The sequence below is a fragment of the Lissotriton helveticus genome, chromosome 3_1, assembly GCF_964261635.1.
Source record: "Lissotriton helveticus chromosome 3_1, aLisHel1.1, whole genome shotgun sequence".
NCBI classification, from domain to species: Eukaryota; Metazoa; Chordata; class Amphibia; order Caudata; family Salamandridae; genus Lissotriton; species Lissotriton helveticus.
The window spans coordinates 155036198-155054769 of record NC_136061.1 but is presented as its reverse complement, the minus strand read 5'-3'; the positions used below and the strand labels follow the sequence as shown (position 1 = coordinate 155054769).

Here is an 18572-nt window from a genome sequence, read left to right as displayed (position 1 = left end):
ACTTAAATTCCTAATATGGAAAGTTGCTTTTTTCTGGCCCTTACCTCCGCCATATGGGTAAATGAAATCCAAGCGCTCACCATTAGGAAACCCTTTTTAATATTTAAAGAAGACGCTGTGATTCTAAGGGCTAATCCTACATTTATTCCTAAAGTGCCATCACAATTCCACCTCAATGAGCCGGTCATACTCTGGTCCTTCTTTCCCCAACCATCAATGCCTGCTGAACAAACACTACATACGTTGGATGTCAAACGTTGCCTGAAATTCTACCTACAGAGAACTAAGGACATTGGGAAAACTGATCAATTGTTGGTTGGCTATGGCCAAGGCTAAGAAGGGACTGAAATAACAAAGCCCACTATCACAAGAGGGATATCAGCTGCAATACAGTTCTGTCTTATGAAAGCTAACAAACATTTGGAAAGGACAGCAAAGGCTCACTCCACGAGAACAGTTGCCACATTAGCTGCCCTCTTCGCAGGAGTGACTGGAAAAAATCTGTTGTGCTGCAACCTGGAGGACCACACACACCTTCACGCAGCACTTTTGCTTGGAGTGCGCACAGGATAGAGATGTGGAAGTGGGCCATCCGGTGCCATTTCCATTAAGCAAACGTCCTCTAATTTTTAGGAGTCTGTTGTTCTCTTGGTGATTTCATATGCTTACATGTTCTTTATGAAGTGACACATTACTAAGTAAAGTGTATGAAAAGGTATGCTGTGTATAAGAAATCGTATGTATATAAGCAATAACTTACATTTTATTAATATATAATAATAAAAGGAACACACAGTTTGCAAAGGAGATCCAAAAATCTGGGTACCCCAATCTCGACTCCTCCGGACAAGGAGGGACGCAAATTGGACATCATGGGCCAGCATTTTTTATCCATGGCTGCTGTTACCCTTAGGACAACTAACGCTTTAACTATTATTGGCCGCTACGACCGACAGATGAGGTTGAATATGGCAGCCTTATTGGACCTCATCCCTGAAGACAGGAAACAAGAGGCGAGGAAGGTCGTGGTAGAGTGTGAAAGAGCAGCCCCTGAGACCATTGACTGTGCTTTGGACATAGCGAACACAGCTTTCCGACAGCAAGCTAACGCAGCAGTGTTGAGACGCCAGGGGTGTTTGAAGGTCACCACTTTCAGGCCAGAAGTTCAAACAAAGATCTTGGACATAGCGTTCGATGGAGAGTTGTTATTTGGCAAGCATATTGATGATGCGCTGCTCTCCATAAAGAAGGACACTAATATAGCAAGTCGTTAACCACCCTACAATGCAGGACAATGCCTTTCAGGGAAGCGAAAGAATGCGGGTTTCCCGCATACAGAGGTATTTTTTAGAGGGAACAGCAATACCAGCCCTATCAGGCTCAATATAGGCAGACTTATCAACCTTCCACATACCCCCAGTGTGCAACAGCTGGTTTCTCCCATCAAGGTGCCCGCAAGAGAACACCGGAAGGGAGCAATGAGCAACGCGGGATACCAGCTTCCCCACCTCCATCCTTCCTGTGGGTGCGAGGATTTGCAATTTTTACCAGCAATGGAAAAGTATACCATCAGACCAATGTGGGTTGAATCTTATTGCCTTTGTTCATATGCTGGAGTTCACAACCAAATGCCCAACTTCGTCACCCAAGGGAGCCCCTCGTCTTCATTTATTGCACAAGAAAGTTAAGACTATTTTCTCAAAAGGTGCACCAAAGTTCCACCTATGCAAAGAGGTCAGGGTTTTTATTCCAGTTTTTTCTTAATAAAGAAGAAATCAGGGGAGTGGAGACAAATACTTGATCTCAGGAGCCTCAACAATTACTTGAAAAAACAAACGTTCAGGATGGTAACTTTAGCTGAGATCCTGCAGTGCCTCAACAAAGGGGACTCACTCGATCTAGAAGACGCATACTTCCATATATCCATCTATCGAAAACACAGAAAATTCCTCAGGTTTACTGAAGCTGGTACCCACTACAATTCAAGGTTCTTCCTTTTGGCCTCAATTCTGCTCCCAGAATATTTACATAGCGCCTCGCACCGGTGACTGCAGCCCTACGTTCTCAAGGTCACCAAGTATTTCCCTACTAGGACGATTGGCTTCTGAAAGCACCAACATCAGATTAGGCGGCCAGAAACACAGATACTTGTCTCCAGCTATTCAACTGACTAGGAATGACATTGAACATTAAAAAGTCCTCATTTCTTCCCAGTCAAATAGCACCATTTCCAGGAGCCTGGTTGGACACGATCCAATGCAAGGCTTTCCTGTCGGATGAACGACAGGCACGTCTACAGCAGCTTGTATGGCGATCTCAAAAAGAAAGTCCATTTCAGTGAGAGGGTACAAGTCGCTTCTAGGGATGTGATCCTCAGCAATCGATCTCATACATTTAGCCAGGCTCAAAATAGATCTCAGCAAGAAGTGCTTAAAAAACAGTGGCTACAAACGATACCATTCTTATAACCCCAACAATGAAAACGGCAATGCGATTGTTGTATTACAGTCCACATCTTTGCAAGGTTCTCACTTTCTTACAAGAAATACCGAACTACAAACTGACAATGGATCCCTCCATAGACAGCTGGGGAGGTTTTTTTCAGGTTCTCCAAAATGGTCCAATTCTCAAAAGTCATGTCATGTCAACAGCCTGAAGCTGAAAGCTATATTCCTCTCCTTACAGACCTTTCTACCAAGAATAGCAGGTGCCTCCATACTGGTTCGTACGGACAATACGACCAGTATGTTCCACATAAACAAACAAGGAGGAACCAAATCTCTCACAGTTTCTCTGGAAGCGCTAGAGCTATGGAATTGGCCAACACAGCATGGGATTTCTCTCAAGGCCGAGCATGTTCCAGGCCTTCACAACACGCTAGCACACGCTCTCAGCAGAACTACAGACGATTGCCACGAATGGGAACTCAACCAATTCCATCTGGGCTGAGTTCTCTCACTATGGGAAAAACCAACGCTGTAACAGACATCAATGCCAAACGTCTCAGGTCAATGCCCATTTGATGCAATGGTCAGGGATATATGCCTACTCCTTTCCCCCTTCCCATTGATTCCCAGAGTACTGACCAAAATGAAGCTGAGAGATGTCTAATTCTCATTGCGCCCTGGTAGCCCAGGCAACATTGATTCCCAGAACTTCTTTATCCTTCAGAATCCTGACCCATACGTCTGAAAATATCCCCTTCACTTCTGACCAGGGACTACGGACAGGTGTGCCATCTGAATCCAGAGTCTTGCATGCCTGGCTGCTGAGTTCCTGGAATTTAGGGGCATGAATATTCTGCAGGAATGTAGCAACATCATCTCGAAATCCAGAGCAGAATGTACCAATAAAACGTACAAGATGAAATGGAGAAGATTCTGGTTTTGGTGCCCATGGAATGGTCCGCATCCATTTGAAGTATCCCCACAACAGATTTTACCATATCTCCTTTCCTTTGCAAAATCTGGTTTATCTTTTGCTTCAGTTAAGGTGCATCTGGCATCCATCTCTCATTATAGAAGAGCTTCCAGCGCCACTTCTCTTTGTGCCTCAAGCCTGATCAAACAATTTATGAAGGGACTGTTCCGTACTTTTCCTCCAGTGAGAGCACCTCCGCTGAAATGGAACCTTAACGTGGTCCTTGCACAACTCATGAGAAGACCATTTGAACCCATTCATAAAGCTGAACTTAAATTCCTAATATGGAAAGTTGCTCTTTTTCTGGCCCTTACCTCAGCCATATGGGTAAATGAAATCCAAGCGCTCACCATTAGGAAACCCTTTTTAATATTTAAAGAAGACGCTGTGATTCTAAGGGCTAATCCTACATTTATTCCTAAAGTGCCATCACAATTCCACCTCAATGAGCCGGTCATACTCTGGTCCTTCTTTCCCCAACCATCAATGCCTGCTGAACAAACACTACATACGTTGGATGTCAAACGTTGCCTGAAATTCTACCTACAGAGAACTAAGGACATTGGGAAAACTGATCAATTGTTAGTTGGCTATGGCCAAGGCAAAGAAGGGACTGAAATAACAAAGCCCACTATCACAAGAGGGATATCAGCTGCAATACAGTTCTGTCTTATGAAAGCTAACAAACATTTGGAAAGGACAGCAAAGGCTCACTCCACGAGAACAGTTGCCACATTAGCTGCCCTCTTCGCAGGAGTGACTGGAAAAAATCTGTTGTGCTGCAACCTGGAGGACCACACACACCTTCACACAGCACTTTTGCTTGGAGTGCGCACAGGATAGAGATGTGGAAGTGGGCCATCCGGTGCCATTTCCATCAAGCAAACGTCCTCTAATTTTTAGGAGTCTGTTGTTCTCTTGGTGATTTCATATGCTTACATGTTCTTTATGAAGTGACACATTACTAAGTAAAGTGTATGAAAAGGTATGCTGTGTATAAGAAATCGTATGTATATAAGCAATAACTTACATTTTATTAATATATAATAATAAAAGGAACACACAGTTTGCACAGGTATAAACTTTCAGGTGCTTCTGTTATTACCTCAAACGTTTGAAGTTCACTATGTTCGAAAAAGGAAAAGAAATAAAAAAGTCACCCACCATCCTCTGCTGTGTAGTTCCTGTAAAACGTATACAGGATCTGCACGTTTAGACAACATACACTGTAGGATTGGTGCCAGACTTATTCTGAGCTCCCCCACCGGGTATGTTAGCCTGTATACCAGCTAGCTCACAGTGCCACTAGGAACTCCTCTTACCAAAGAGAGAATAGTTCTTGGCAACCATCAAACATGACCACCCTCATCCCTCCGGACCACGGAAAAAGTGTACTACTTTTCGCTTAGTCCCTCTTGCTCACTTGGGGCCCGATGTAGGTGGCTAATTACTGGTCGGTAAAGCCAAAATTCTGTAAATTTCAGGATTACCGACCGGTATTGAGCCATTTCCAATGTAGGTGATGATTCGGTAAATATAGAATCGGTATTTACCGACTCTGTATTTACCGAATCATTATTTACCGATTCAGTATTTACAGAATCGGTAAATGGTATGTAGGAAGCACATTTAAGAGTGCTTATGTGCTTTAAGGATTCGTTATTTACCACCAACTATAAGTTGGTGATAAATATTGAGAACTTTTACAAAAGCAATTTAGTGCTTTTGTAACAGTGCCATGTGGCAGACATACATGCCCTTAGGGCATGTATGTGTGCCACATGTGCACACATGCACGATTCAGGGGTGCAACAGGGTGTCATTGTGACACCCTGCCACCCTTGAATATGTGCCCCCTATTACCGATTCGGTATTTACCGAATCGGTAATAGTGAATGGCTTCCCATTCATTCCTATGGGCCTGCAGGCCCATAGGAATGAATGGGAATTACCGAATCGGTAATGAATATAACTCAGATAATGTTAGTAATGAATATAACCCAGATGTGTTTGGTCAGCAGTGTGTGTTCATTCATTCTCATTAGCTCTGCAAATATGTGAACTCGAGCCATTGCTATGGAGCCACTCAAATAACCATGGCAATGTGCCGATGCAACACTTCACAAAGCTGCATAGACAACCTGAATTGATATACTTTTTACTTACTGACTCTGATAATGTATAATTGAACAGAATGATTGCTGAGTTTCCACAGCAGTGGGCAAGAACGTCAGAAAGGCACAAAGATAGGGCAGGCAAAAGAGAAAGAAAAGTGCCAGTACAAAGAAATCAGATTTAAGAAATATACGAGGGGAATGTAGAGCATACCTTGCCTTGTATGGAGAGGAAGGCCATTCTGAGTGAAAGATTCACCTTACCGATACTTCCAGAGGGAAGAAAAACCATTTACAAAGCGAGTCTCTTGGTGAGAGGGGAGCCAATCACAGTGTTTGGTGACTCAACTCAGAAGGGTCAAACATGAGTTCACACATCAAATCCAGGATTGAAGATTTGGAAGGGATGGATAGAGCATCGAAGCAGAGACGCCAATTGAGTTGGTGAGGAAATGACACTGCACCTGGTACATCATCATTATCATTATTGCTTGAAAGATAGACAAATAAGGAGAGGTTGTCCTCCAAGTCACTTGCCAGTCACATTGTCTTCCACCTCCCCATAAGAGAATTGAAGAAAAGAGGGGCCTTGGGTATGTCTGATACAGCACTGTCATATTTTCTAGAGTGCATAGTGGTGGACCAGGAGTCCTTTAGCCCTGGAAGGCATTGTGTAGAAGCCCGATTAGGCAGTCATTTACAGATTACTGCCTAATCAAAATTTTGCCACTTTTCTTTTTTTTTAGTCAGACTGCACATCATCCACAATGCTATACAAAAGTGCCAAAAACCATTAGAAAAACCAATAGATCCCTCGGGCGAGAAGTATTGGCTATGCCAATCATTGATCCCCCTTTTTGGGGGGGAGGTGGTTTTGTAGAGTTGAAGTATTTGGCTTGGAAGTGCTGTTAATACCCTTGCTCACTCCTAAAAATAAGCAAAATGCAGCATGAATCGGGAGACTCAATGAGAGGTAGACTGTGGGTGAAGAAACAAAGTAAAGCTACTGGAGGTTGTCCAGGTAGATGTTGAAGAACACAAGGGAATAAGGTCCAGACAGTTGTGAGGATAAAATTCAAAGGTCTTCTGCTCAGGCCACATTACGAATTCTGCTCTCCTGGCTGTCATCGAGCCTCTTAGGCTTGCTTTAGATGAGGTACGTACGTCAGCTCTGATTCTTTTAGACCTCAGCGCTGCATTTGATACAGTCTCTCATCGGATTCTGTTATGCAGGCTGAAGGAGGCAGGTGTTGTGGGCCAAGCCTTGGCCTGATTTGCTTCCTTTTTCTCCAACAGGACCTTACAGGTCGTAGCCCCTCCGTTCGCCTCTACATTTCGTGCCAACCAACAAGGGGTCCCGCACGGCTCCGCGTTGAGCACCTTGCTTTTCAATCTTTATGTTCAACCCCTGGCAGTCCTGGCGAGGAGCAGAGGGCTCACCATTGTATCATATGCTGATGATACACAGCTGGTGGTGACCCTCTCGGACAACACCGGGTGTGCAGCATCGAAGTTTCAGGAAGATCTCACGGTTGTTACCAAGTGGATGATTGACAACTGTCTCCAACTAAACTCCAGCAAGTCAGAGGTCTTGCTGGTGGGAAATCATCAAGAGCCGTGGGGGGACTGGTGGTGGCTGGCCATACTGGGCAGCGCACCTACTCCTAAGCAGGTGGTGAAAGATCTTGGAGTCTGGGTAGACTCGGGCCTTAGCTTTCAGTTCCAAACCACGAAAGTCGCGGGGATCTGCTTTGGCATACTTCGGGGGCTTAAACCGTTGCTTGGGTTTTTTGAGCCATCAGTTAGGCAAATGATGATCCAGGCCTCCATCCTATCAAGACTGGATTATGTCAATGCACTGTATTTCGGGGGTTAACAAGACCGAAACCCTGAGATTACAGGGAGTTCAAAAAGCCACGGCTAGAACCCTGCTGGGTCTCCCCAGAACCTGCCCCACCTCTAGGTCAATCCATCGGCTGCACTGGCTTACCTGTCGTCATCCGAGTGGAATTTAAGGTCCTCTGCACTGCATTCAAAATCCTGAAACTATCCTCTCCGGCTAGTTTGTGCAATCTGCTGTCACCTTACTCCCCTTCGTGCCAAATTCACTCAACTGGACAACACCTGGCGGCTGTGCCTAGTATGAGGAGGGTACGGTTGGACAGTCGCTCTTTCCGTTTCTTGGCTGCCAAGCTTTGGAATGCTCTGCCATACACCATTAGTGCCATGGAGAATTACATGGTCTTTCGCAGAGCTATTAAAACGAAAGTCGCGGGGATCTGCTTTGGCATACTTCGGGGGCTTAAACCGTTGCTTGGGTTTTTTGAGCCATCAGTTAGGCAAATGATGATCCAGGCCTCCATCCTATCAAGACTGGATTATGTCAATGCACTGTATTTCGGGGGTTAACAAGACCGAAACCCTGAGATTACAGGGAGTTCAAAAAGCCACGGCTAGAACCCTGCTGGGTCTCCCCAGAACCTGCCCCACCTCTAGGTCAATCCATCGGCTGCACTGGCTTACCTGTCGTCATCCGAGTGGAATTTAAGGTCCTCTGCACTGCATTCAAAATCCTGAAACTATCCTCTCCGGCTAGTTTGTGCAATCTGCTGTCACCTTACTCCCCTTCGTGCCAAATTCACTCAACTGGACAACACCTGGCGGCTGTGCCTAGTATGAGGAGGGTACGGTTGGACAGTCGCTCTTTCCGTTTCTTGGCTGCCAAGCTTTGGAATGCTCTGCCATACACCATTAGTGCCATGGAGAATTACATGGTCTTTCGCAGAGCTATTAAAACGAAAGTCGCGGGGATCTGCTTTGGCATACTTCGGGGGCTTAAACCGTTGCTTGGGTTTTTTGAGCCATCAGTTAGGCAAATGATGATCCAGGCCTCCATCCTATCAAGACTGGATTATGTCAATGCACTGTATTTCGGGGGTTAACAAGACCGAAACCCTGAGATTACAGGGAGTTCAAAAAGCCACGGCTAGAACCCTGCTGGGTCTCCCCAGAACCTGCCCCACCTCTAGGTCAATCCATCGGCTGCACTGGCTTACCTGTCGTCATCCGAGTGGAATTTAAGGTCCTCTGCACTGCATTCAAAATCCTGAAACTATCCTCTCCGGCTAGTTTGTGCAATCTGCTGTCACCTTACTCCCCTTCGTGCCAAATTCACTCAACTGGACAACACCTGGCGGCTGTGCCTAGTATGAGGAGGGTACGGTTGGACAGTCGCTCTTTCCGTTTCTTGGCTGCCAAGCTTTGGAATGCTCTGCCATACACCATTAGTGCCATGGAGAATTACATGGTCTTTCGCAGAGCTATTAAAACCTATCTCTTCCCCATAGCCTAGTGCCTTTTTTAGGTCTCGTCTGAGCCAGCGCATGCGCTGCTCTGCAAGACATTTAGTAAGTGGCTTTTAAAAGTGGTGCCACACGCTTTTGCTGGCCTAGTGCTTGCAGTTACACACGAGAGCACGCGCGCAGCCGCCGGCTTTTAGTGCCCGATCAGGCGCCATCTGGCTTTGCTTTATGGCTTTCCTTTGCCGCGCTCACCTCTCGCAGGCTCACCTCCTGCTCCCCCTCTCAGTTAACAGCCCCTCCCCCGCCACAGAGCGCCTCTCGCGGCCACGCGTCTTGTTTTAGTTTTCGTCTTGTTTTTTCCACTCTCACGGGTCTCCTCTACATTCATCCCTCCCACCCGTTGCTGGTATCCTTAACTCCTTGTTTTTTTTTCAAAGCGCTCGCCTCACCTTGTATATCCGTGTCCACAAAATATAGGGGACTTGTTTCCTCCTCGAACCCTACGCAGCGCAGTCTGATGCAGCCTGAGTTTTTCCAGAGGCATTTGCACCCGTGTTTAGTGTGCGTCCATACCCTGTCCAAACCACTGCGAACAAGAAACACGGTTTTACTATAGAGCTAGATATGTACTTCTGGGGGTGGCTGAGCAATACTACAGTTTTCTTACACTTAAAAATGCTCCCACCATCAGAAGGCAACATGCTGGTATTTCATGTTTTCACTTCTCTCCGCTGGTCCCCTCAACTGCGGATTGAGCGCATCCTTGAAGCTTCGCTTTTCGCAGACTTTCCTTCTTGTTCTAACACTTTGCCTCTCTCTATCGGTTCAGGGACGGAGCTTGGGCGCTCCCTATTGGCTGCCTGTGACTCTAGTCTGCATGAGCTTGTTCAGCGGGAGCTACGTTGCTCTGTTTGCCGGTAGTCTGTCAGCCCCCTAGTGGTGCTTCACTACCTGCTGTGGAGTGTTCCTGTGGCACGAGCTGACTTCCCTCATCGTCACGTGCCTGCTACGCAAGACTTTAGAGCCTGTTCCTGCAGCTCTAGCCCTGCCCCAGCGGCCGTTCACTGGAAGTTAGTGCCTGAAGACCCGAAGGAGAGGCATGCAAGTCTTGCTTCATCCACCGCCTTGTGTCTTGTGAGAAGACTCCCGCTGTTGTTCACATGGATGACGGCCCCCTGTCTGTTTCTGGTACTTCTCCTTATGCCGCGTCGCAGTGGCCAATGCACGCCCTCCCGCGCCGTCTACTCTAACCATTGGGCAGTGCGGGTGCTCGGGGGACCGTATGAGGCTTATAGGGTGGCATCCAGGTATGGATACCACAACCTATGGCAGGTCGCTCGTACAAACTAAGAGGGCATGTATCCCACAAGGACAAAGACTACTCCTCCACTGCAACTCGTACCCAGCCCACGATACAGTCATAGGGCACCTCATGCAACAATGGCAGTGCACCCACATGTAAAAACTCCTGGTAATATACCCAGCGTTGAATATTTTTTGCTAGTTTAACCTGTTCTAAAACTTTGCCCCTTTATGCAAGACTCACTAGTGGTGCAAACATTGATGCTAGTGATTTTAGTGCTCCTATGTGCAACCCTTTATGTTGTTGTGTCTAATGCAGCACTTAATACTCACTTCTGCCTGCAAAACACAAATCGAGTGATAAAGCACAAATCTTGTTTCACTCTTGACCCGTGCCAATTAATCAATAAATGCACATGAAGGGTGTCCATGTGTTAGGGAGTCATTGGTATTTTTCACGAACAGAGTGCGTTTTTGATGGAAAAGGTGACGTATTTTCCACCAGCGACTCATAAGTTTTTTTTTTGCATTCCCACCGCCATCAGCAGTTGTGACCCCTGTACCCTCATGAGAGTAAAGAGTCCATTCCTCTCTTCCACATTAAGCCCCAAGACTTGAGTTAGCAGCCGGGCTTGTGGCAAGCAAGCCACTTTCCATTACATTTTCAATCCTAGAAAGAACTTTGTAGATGAATTTCCACAATTTTAGGCCAAACACATATCATGTGTCCATCCTGTTGTCAATTATTTTGGTATTCGCTGCTTTGTAACGCCGCTCTAAGTTCTACAGGCACTGAATTCCACAAACAGTCCATACTGCGTAACTCTAATTTGATTGAGTACGTACTGCACTGACTGCAGCTCTAGTCTATAGGTTTCTGCTAACTATAACACAAACCAGCATTGACATAGTCAATAGGTATCGCCTTTGGGAACTTATAAGTGTTTAGCCATGCAACAGTTGATGTTGCTGCACCAATGATTTTGTGCTGGGTAACTAAACATTTATAAGGTCCCAACGGCGAGACCTATTGGCTATGCCAGTGCTTCTTGATTTCCAGCCTCTACGTTCTGCTTCAGCACTGGGACGCCTCTTTGCTGAGGCAGCTGTGCGCTATACAAAACATGTTAATATAACATAATATAACAGTGCAGATGAGAGCCCCGGGACTGATTAAAGCACGCTAAGCACTTAATGTTAGTGAAATAAAAATAAGGCCGCTAGCATTTGGGGCTTGCCATTGTTTGAAAAGCAGTAAGAAAGGAAGGTTGTTAAAAAAGCAGGATAAGCTATGTAGAGTAAATACATTTCATAAAGCAGGCTAAAGATAAGCTTAGTTTAGATATATGAAAGTTGAAGGATAAAATATGACCAACAGAAGTTTAAAACAGAGGAAGAGGCTGCAAGGAAGGGAGCTAAAGTAAGCAATGATCTGTTGCCAGGGCAGCAATAAGAAGCTCTTATATATAGTACCCATGACAGTTTTTGTCTTTATTTTATTGCCTCTGATTGCTGCTGCTAATACAGTGATTAAATAGAGATTGTATTTTGTTTCAACGTATTGTCTTGTGATAACATTTTAATTATTGATTTCTTTATTTCAGATGATGATGATGCCAACAGACTTGGTGAGAAGGTCATTCTCAGAGAGCAAGTAAAAGAACTTTTTAATGAAAAATATGGTAAGATTTCCACATTTGTTTTCCAGTTTTATTTTTTATGCGAAAAACTGTTATTTTTGGCAGAACTCGTGTTATTCCCATAGTGAAAAAAATCAGTTTGTAGTTGAAAATTATAAAACATTTAAATCCATTATTGAGAATATGAGAATTGTTTGGGAATTATTGGAACAACAACTGGATATGGAGTAAATGGTTAGTAATAGGACATTTGCAGGTATTTGGTGGGTGTTGAACAGAACTCAAGGAGGCAACCATTTCCCACAGCTGTAAGATGGCAAAGGGTAAGAAAGCAGTACAAGGTGGACACAAGGTCGGGAGTTCTGGAGAGAAAATGTACAAGTGGGAAGTGGAGGAGAGGGAATGAAACATGGTAATGGTGTTAGCTCCTTATAAAGCGAACTATACAAAATAATGTAAAGTTTAATTAATTTGAACAATATACAAACCGTACAAATGCAAATTTGGAACTAATTGAGATTGAATTAACCCAATTTTTTAGGTTTTGCCTGGCGTCCACTGCGCAGCAGTGTTCGCGCAGACGAAATCTTTTGACTTTCAGTATGGGGCTTTAACCCGCCTCTCTGTTCCATTGGCTAGCTCCATAAATGGAGGCTAGCCATTGGAACAGAGATGCGTCAGTCATTGTCCGAGCAGATTCGTGGGCGTTCCGGCGATTTTTTCGCTCTCCGCCCCTTTAACGTCGTTGTGGTGGTGAGCGGATGTTTTTTTTTTTTTTTTTTTTCGGCATGTTTTGGCCATTTTGAACGTGTGTTTTGCAGTGGTGGGTTGCGCGATTTAAGTTGTCGGGATGTATTTCTTTATTTACGAGCAGGTAAGCAGCATTTTGTTATAATTTTCTTTTTACGTCCTGTCCTCCGTTTCCCCCTTCCCGCAGCCCTCCTCCTTTCCGCTCTTGCCTCGCCTCCCCCCCTCTCGCCTCCCCCTTCTCTCTGCCAGCAGCTCTCCTCCCCGCAGCTCTTCTCCGTCCCGCTCTCGCTTCATCTCCCCTTCCCTCTGCCGCAGCTCTTCTCCGCCCCGGTGCGCGATTTAAGTTGTCGGGATGTATTTACTCTGCCCACGCTGCCCCGAGCATGGCCTCCGGGCTTGTTTCTCCTTGTCTTTATATCACCGTCTCTCGCTTACCCATCCACCTTTCCTTTCCTGACCTCTTCCCATCTTATGTCTGTTTCACAAACTCTGCCTCCCATGTATGCTTTGTCTCTTTCCCTGCAGCCATTGCATCCGCTTTCTCCTTTCCTCTCCCCTCCTCTGCTTCCACTTCATCCCTCTACCCTTCGCTCTACCTCTCTTCCCTTCCCTTTACCCTTGTCTCTTTTCCTTCATCGCCCCTCCTCTCTACAGTTTTTCTCTCTCACACTTCCCCTCCTTTCTATATAGTTTTCCTTCATGTTCTCTTCACCACCACTACATCATATGCCTAACCGTCCAGCTTTCTCCACTCTCCCTCATTCCCTTTAATCTGACCCTTTCTCTCCCTCGACTCTTCATTGTCCCCCTGTGGAAACATAAGGTCAAGATGGCAGTAGATGAAAGCACCCATGTAGTAGTATGTCCCCGGCTTGGGTCATCTATTTTTGCACCACACCCTCTCAACTCTGCTCCCCTCCGACCTAGAAGGTGTGACACAGGTGCACCCGGCTTCTGCTGGCTGAGGGTACTGATACTGGCCCTATGGCCAGTACTTTCATAAGGCGAGGTAAGCTTATTGTTAGAGGACAGGGAGCACTCCATAGTCAAACCTTCATATTGCCCAGAGCGCTAAACATTCATGCCTCGTTCCCGAGTATCCCCTTTCCGATGTCAGTACTCTCACCAAGCTGACTTCATTCAGGTGGCCTAATTGGCAGCTGTTTCTAGTTTTTGGTATTCAGCATGATGTGCAGTACCCCCGTGTTGTGCCCAGCAGCCAGATAAAGAGAACATGGTGACCATTATTGTGTGTTTGAGTCACGTAAGTTGTGTCTTGCCTCTACGAACTGTAATTAGTACTCCTATCCTGTCAGAACCCGGAACCTTGTCTAGATTAAGTTTCTAGTTGTGTCTCTGCCTTTGACTCAGTACCGCACTAGGTTCATACTAAACAAGTATGTACAAGTATACACTGTGGAGCAATTAAATTCCATGTGTGTCCATCCCCCAAACGTCTCTAAACCGATGTAACTTTATAAGGAGTCTCTTTTGTAGAGCTGGCTTGACAGCACAGCTGTCTCATTACCTCATATAATTAACATAAAAGAGCTACAAGAAACACTACAGGATATTATTGGGCAGGAGATGTGTTCTTTCACTAAAAAAGAGTGCTTAAATTGCACTTTATGCCGTGTTGGAAAGCCTAGGCCTCAAGTTCGTTATGGGGATAAACAATGTATGCCATGTTAGATGCCAAGGATCTGGTAATCTTGGAACGTTAAAACAAAGGCAGTGGGGTTGGCTTGCTTATTGTGAAAGGCTTTTACGGGTGGCTTGTTATTCCACTGTTGTAAAGGCTGTAGATGAGTATTTCCTATCGAAAAATGATGTCTGATGCCATAGGTGAAATCCATTTATTATGAAATGGTATGACAAATGCAGTAGTCTAAGATGTCTTATGAATAGCAAAAGGTAAAGCTAATAGGTATTTAAGGGTGGATTTTTGTTATTCTGTGGTAAAGTCTGCACATGTATTTTGGAACATGGAATCTCACACATTACAATAGTCAGCCACAGTTTTGGTGTTTAGCTCCGTCTGACAGGCCCCCCTGAGTAGATTTGCATTGTGATAATCCTTGATAGACCCTTCAGAGGGGGTTGCATGTGGTTTTACCCGCTTTAATCTTGTATATAGACCTAATTTTATGCATGTGATTTAGCTTTGTGTGTATATTAATCCAAATTTTAGAACTAGCTTGTCACTTTTAGCTGTCTTCTAGGCTTTTGTAGTCAGAAAAATTAATTAAAAAAACATGCATCCATATAGATTTCTAGAAGGGCTTTGGAGCATTCCTTTTCAGCCATTGGTCTGTTTTAATGCCACTCACATTCTGTTTGTGATGTGATAGCATATAGAAATGTAACAATGGGTCAGCCCACTTCTGCCATTGATTCTCATGGCCTGTGAGTGACTGCAAGTTGCCCGATCACATGTACCCCTCTGAGTGTGTCAGATCATCTTTCTTAACTTTTTTTTCCTCTGTGTGGGTGTGTGTGGGGGGGGCTCTGTGTAGGTGTGTGGGGGGGCTCTGAGTGGATGTGTGAGGGGGACTCTGTGTGGGGGGGCTCTGTGTGGGTGTGTGTGGGGGGGCTCTGTATGGGGGGCTCTCTGTGGGTGTGTGTGGCATTTGCGAGAGATTAAGCTATTGGCATTGTAAATGACAATGCCCGTTATTTATCTGTTTTCAAAACCAACACATAAATAAAAATGTTGTCATTTAGAATGCCCATAGCTCTAACTTTTGCAAAGGCGAAACCGTTGCATTGTAAATGCTTGTTTTAATTTACATTGTTAATCTGGAGCTCTCCTTAACTCAGTTGTTTTTCTCCTTGTTTGCTCTATACAAATACTGATACGTGCATTGGTTTTACAGAAATAAACATTGTGGATTTTTCTTTAAATGACTTGGGCAATCTCTGGTAATGTCCTGTTTTATAACATTAAAACGGTGTCTATATAGGCGCAACCCCAGTGTGCAGACGTCAGTTCTTTTCTTTCCATGCCAGTCCGCGCAGATCCAGAAAGTTCAACCCCCTGTACCATTTGACTGACCTTTTCTCAATTTCTTCTGGTATATTAGGTATATCCGCAGGGAAGGCTTATTTCAAACCCTGTGGCACCCGCACCAGCAAATGTCAGTGACCGATTTACACCTTGTCTGCCTTTGGTGCCTCAAGACCTGCGTCGATTGTCATGCCATGCACCCAGTAGCCTTGAGGGAGTGGACCCTCAAGCCCTTGCCCCTCTGTGTGCGCCACCGTTGTAGTGTTGTTCCTATTTCCCTAATAGGCTCTGCGCATTGGTATAACATACACTATAGTTTTGGCATAGGACTGAGGTCAGTATGCACCTATCTAGTATATTAAACTTAATTACTTTGTGTGCCAGCTAACTCAGACGCCACTAGAAACTTCTTGAAAACAAGAAGGGAGTAGTTTCTGGCAACCGCATAAACATGACAACTTTGTTTCCCTTTAGAGTCGGAATACTCTCAGAATCGTGGAAACAATAGATAACAGTTTCACTCAGCTAATCATGCATGATTAGTTTCTGCAGAGCTTACACAGAGAGAGTAGACAGGCATTTTCAATAAAGGGATTTATTGAACAGTCTTATTTCTCATGTAAGAGATATGTGCTGTTTCAATCAGAAGACAGTATACAAAATATATTGTGTACAGCGTAAACAGAAAGAAATAATACTGCGCTAGCATTATCTTTTAGCTATGACGCATATATTCATATACACAAATAACATAGGCTATAAATGCGAGTACTCATACGATGCGTTCTCTAACTTGTTCTACCCCAGTGTACCTGAGTGTAGTACAAGGTAAGAAATAGGTGCTGTATTCTATAGTATGGTATGCTATAGTATGTATGTTAAGTTTGTATGCCAAGAGTCCCTCTAGGTTCTTGTCAGCTCCATACCTTAAGAATGAGAGAAATTGGAATCTCTATCCGGTTCTCGAACTCGTAAAGACGGGCAGAGGAAGACTTCAGTAATGAACCCTTAGGGTATAGCGGTTCATGCATAATAAATGAGTTCTTGTAGAAATCAATAATCGTGGGCTAGGGAAACTCCCAACAGCTTATGGGTCTGGTTTCTAAAAACTTGTTGTGACGTTGGGGTAGACGAATGTAGGTGACCAAGCCTGCATTTGGATAGCATGGCTAATGCCTAAATAAGGACTGGGATCCTATGCCTGTATAAGGGCAATTCGAATTGTGCCTTTATAAGGACATGTTTTGGGAAATCATATATACGGACACCTAAAGTGGAATACAACACTGTGACTTCTCGAACCCTGTCAAGAGGACGGTCCCGGGAACAGCTGCATAGCCACTCCAATCGCTCATCGTCTGGGAGTTCGGGTAAGTCGCACCAGCACAAGAAGAAGAGCAAAATGTTTAAGAGGCCTTTCACTTTGCCTCGTCCATTGAAGTAATCCAATAAGACATGGAAGAGACCCGGCTCCTTGATTGAGCCTGAACCTGGGTCGTCTACTCACCTCTCCGAGTTTCCAAGAGCCGGAGTGACCCCCGCTCTGCTCCCTGAATTTCATGAGACCATGCACCCCATATTTGGGTGCCCCATTCCCGCTGGAGTGCTTTCGAGCTCTGCAGGCTCTTGAGAGGCCCTACTGGTCTTCTGCGGCAGGTTCGCCCTCGCCACCAGTCGAACCTCTTGGATCCATGGATGGTTCCAGACTGGATTCGCCTTATCTGTTTGACCCACTTCAACCTTTACTACCAACATCTCAGGCGCCGCCTCCACCCACCATTCCCAACTCCAATACGGATACGGATGGGTGTCATGCTACACATACTGGGGGCAGAACACCCAGGTAGGAGCCTGTACCCAATTCCTATGAGCTAGGAATTGGGGATAACTGGAAGGGTCCAGTAAAGCCTAATGAATACCAGTCCCTAAGTGTCGCGGAGGGCAACTGGAGGAGGATTTGGCAGGTGCCAGTTGGCTGGACATCTCCCCAGATACTGGCTTGTTCTCTCTTCCTAACGTGGCTCCAGAGAGGGGGGCTTCCATTTCTCTGGTGGTGAGGAGGGCAGGCAAGGTCCTGGACCTTTCAGCTGACCTCCATGGCTGCAAGATGATCGTCCTTCTGGGAGTTACCCTTTCTTAACTGCTTCTTCTGTTTAACCCACCCCTCACATACGTTCTACTCGGGGACTGGTCCAAGCCCTGCACAGGGGCTCCTGTGAATAGAAAAATTGCCCATCACCATTAACCTTGCCCAGGGAACCCCAATTTCATCACCCAACACCCCACCCCAGATGTCTTAGGGGTCCATGCCTCCACTTCAAGAGTAAATCCTGGCACATTCCCTAGCACTCTACGTGCTGCCTGTGGTCTTGAAGGTGACTCGGACCATACTCTCCCAAGCTATTGCTGATGAGAGAGACGCAGCTAAGTCTGTCATATGTTGTGGGCTAGATAGGATTGATTCACTAAGGAGAGTAGTTTCATTGTTGGTGGCCATTAGGCATCACTCCTGGTTGAGAGCCACTGGCTTTTCTGGGGATTTTCCAGGCCTCACTCATGGACCTGGCTTTTGATGGCTCCAGTCTCTTTAAAGGCACTGAAGCGCTTCAAAGACAGCAGAGCTACAGTCCCTTGCCAACCTCAGTCTGCCTTTTGCTCCTTTCAAGGCCACGGAAGGGGCTTCCATCCACCCCAGCCCCCGGCTTCCCAGCCCTTTCATGGTGAAGGACACAGTACTCACAGACGGAGGGCGCTAGAGGGCGCTAGGCAAGATGGCTGCTTGATAGAGTAGCTTCGCCGGCCGAGCCATCCATCCGACCATTATCCTGCAGTTCCTGTCAGCATTCTGCACCCTATCTTCAATAGAAAGGTGGCAGAGATCAGTGAGCAGGCTTTCCTGAGCAGAGCTGCCTTCCACGTCCTCTGCTGCCTGCCAGAGGGGCCCGACAATCTGCTGGGCCTGCAACGACGCATAGCGGCCTGGGCTGTGCCCTAACTGCGGAGCCGCGGTGAGTGCTGTGCCGTGCTGCTTGGATCC

At 45.8% G+C, this 18572-nt stretch overlaps 1 protein-coding gene across 4 annotated transcripts in view; it reads left to right on the top strand.

Moving 5' to 3' along the window:
- GTF2IRD1 (GTF2I repeat domain containing 1) overlaps positions 1–18572 on the top strand; it is a 1361292-nt gene that overhangs the window by 1242225 nt on the left and 100495 nt on the right. For all 4 annotated transcript variants that reach the window (XM_078679432.1, XM_078679431.1, XM_078679429.1 and 1 more), the window contains one exon: positions 11743–11820. In XM_078679432.1, coding sequence (XP_078535558.1) covers positions 11743–11820 — 78 coding nt within the window. The remainder of the gene's footprint in view (positions 1–11742; positions 11821–18572) is intronic.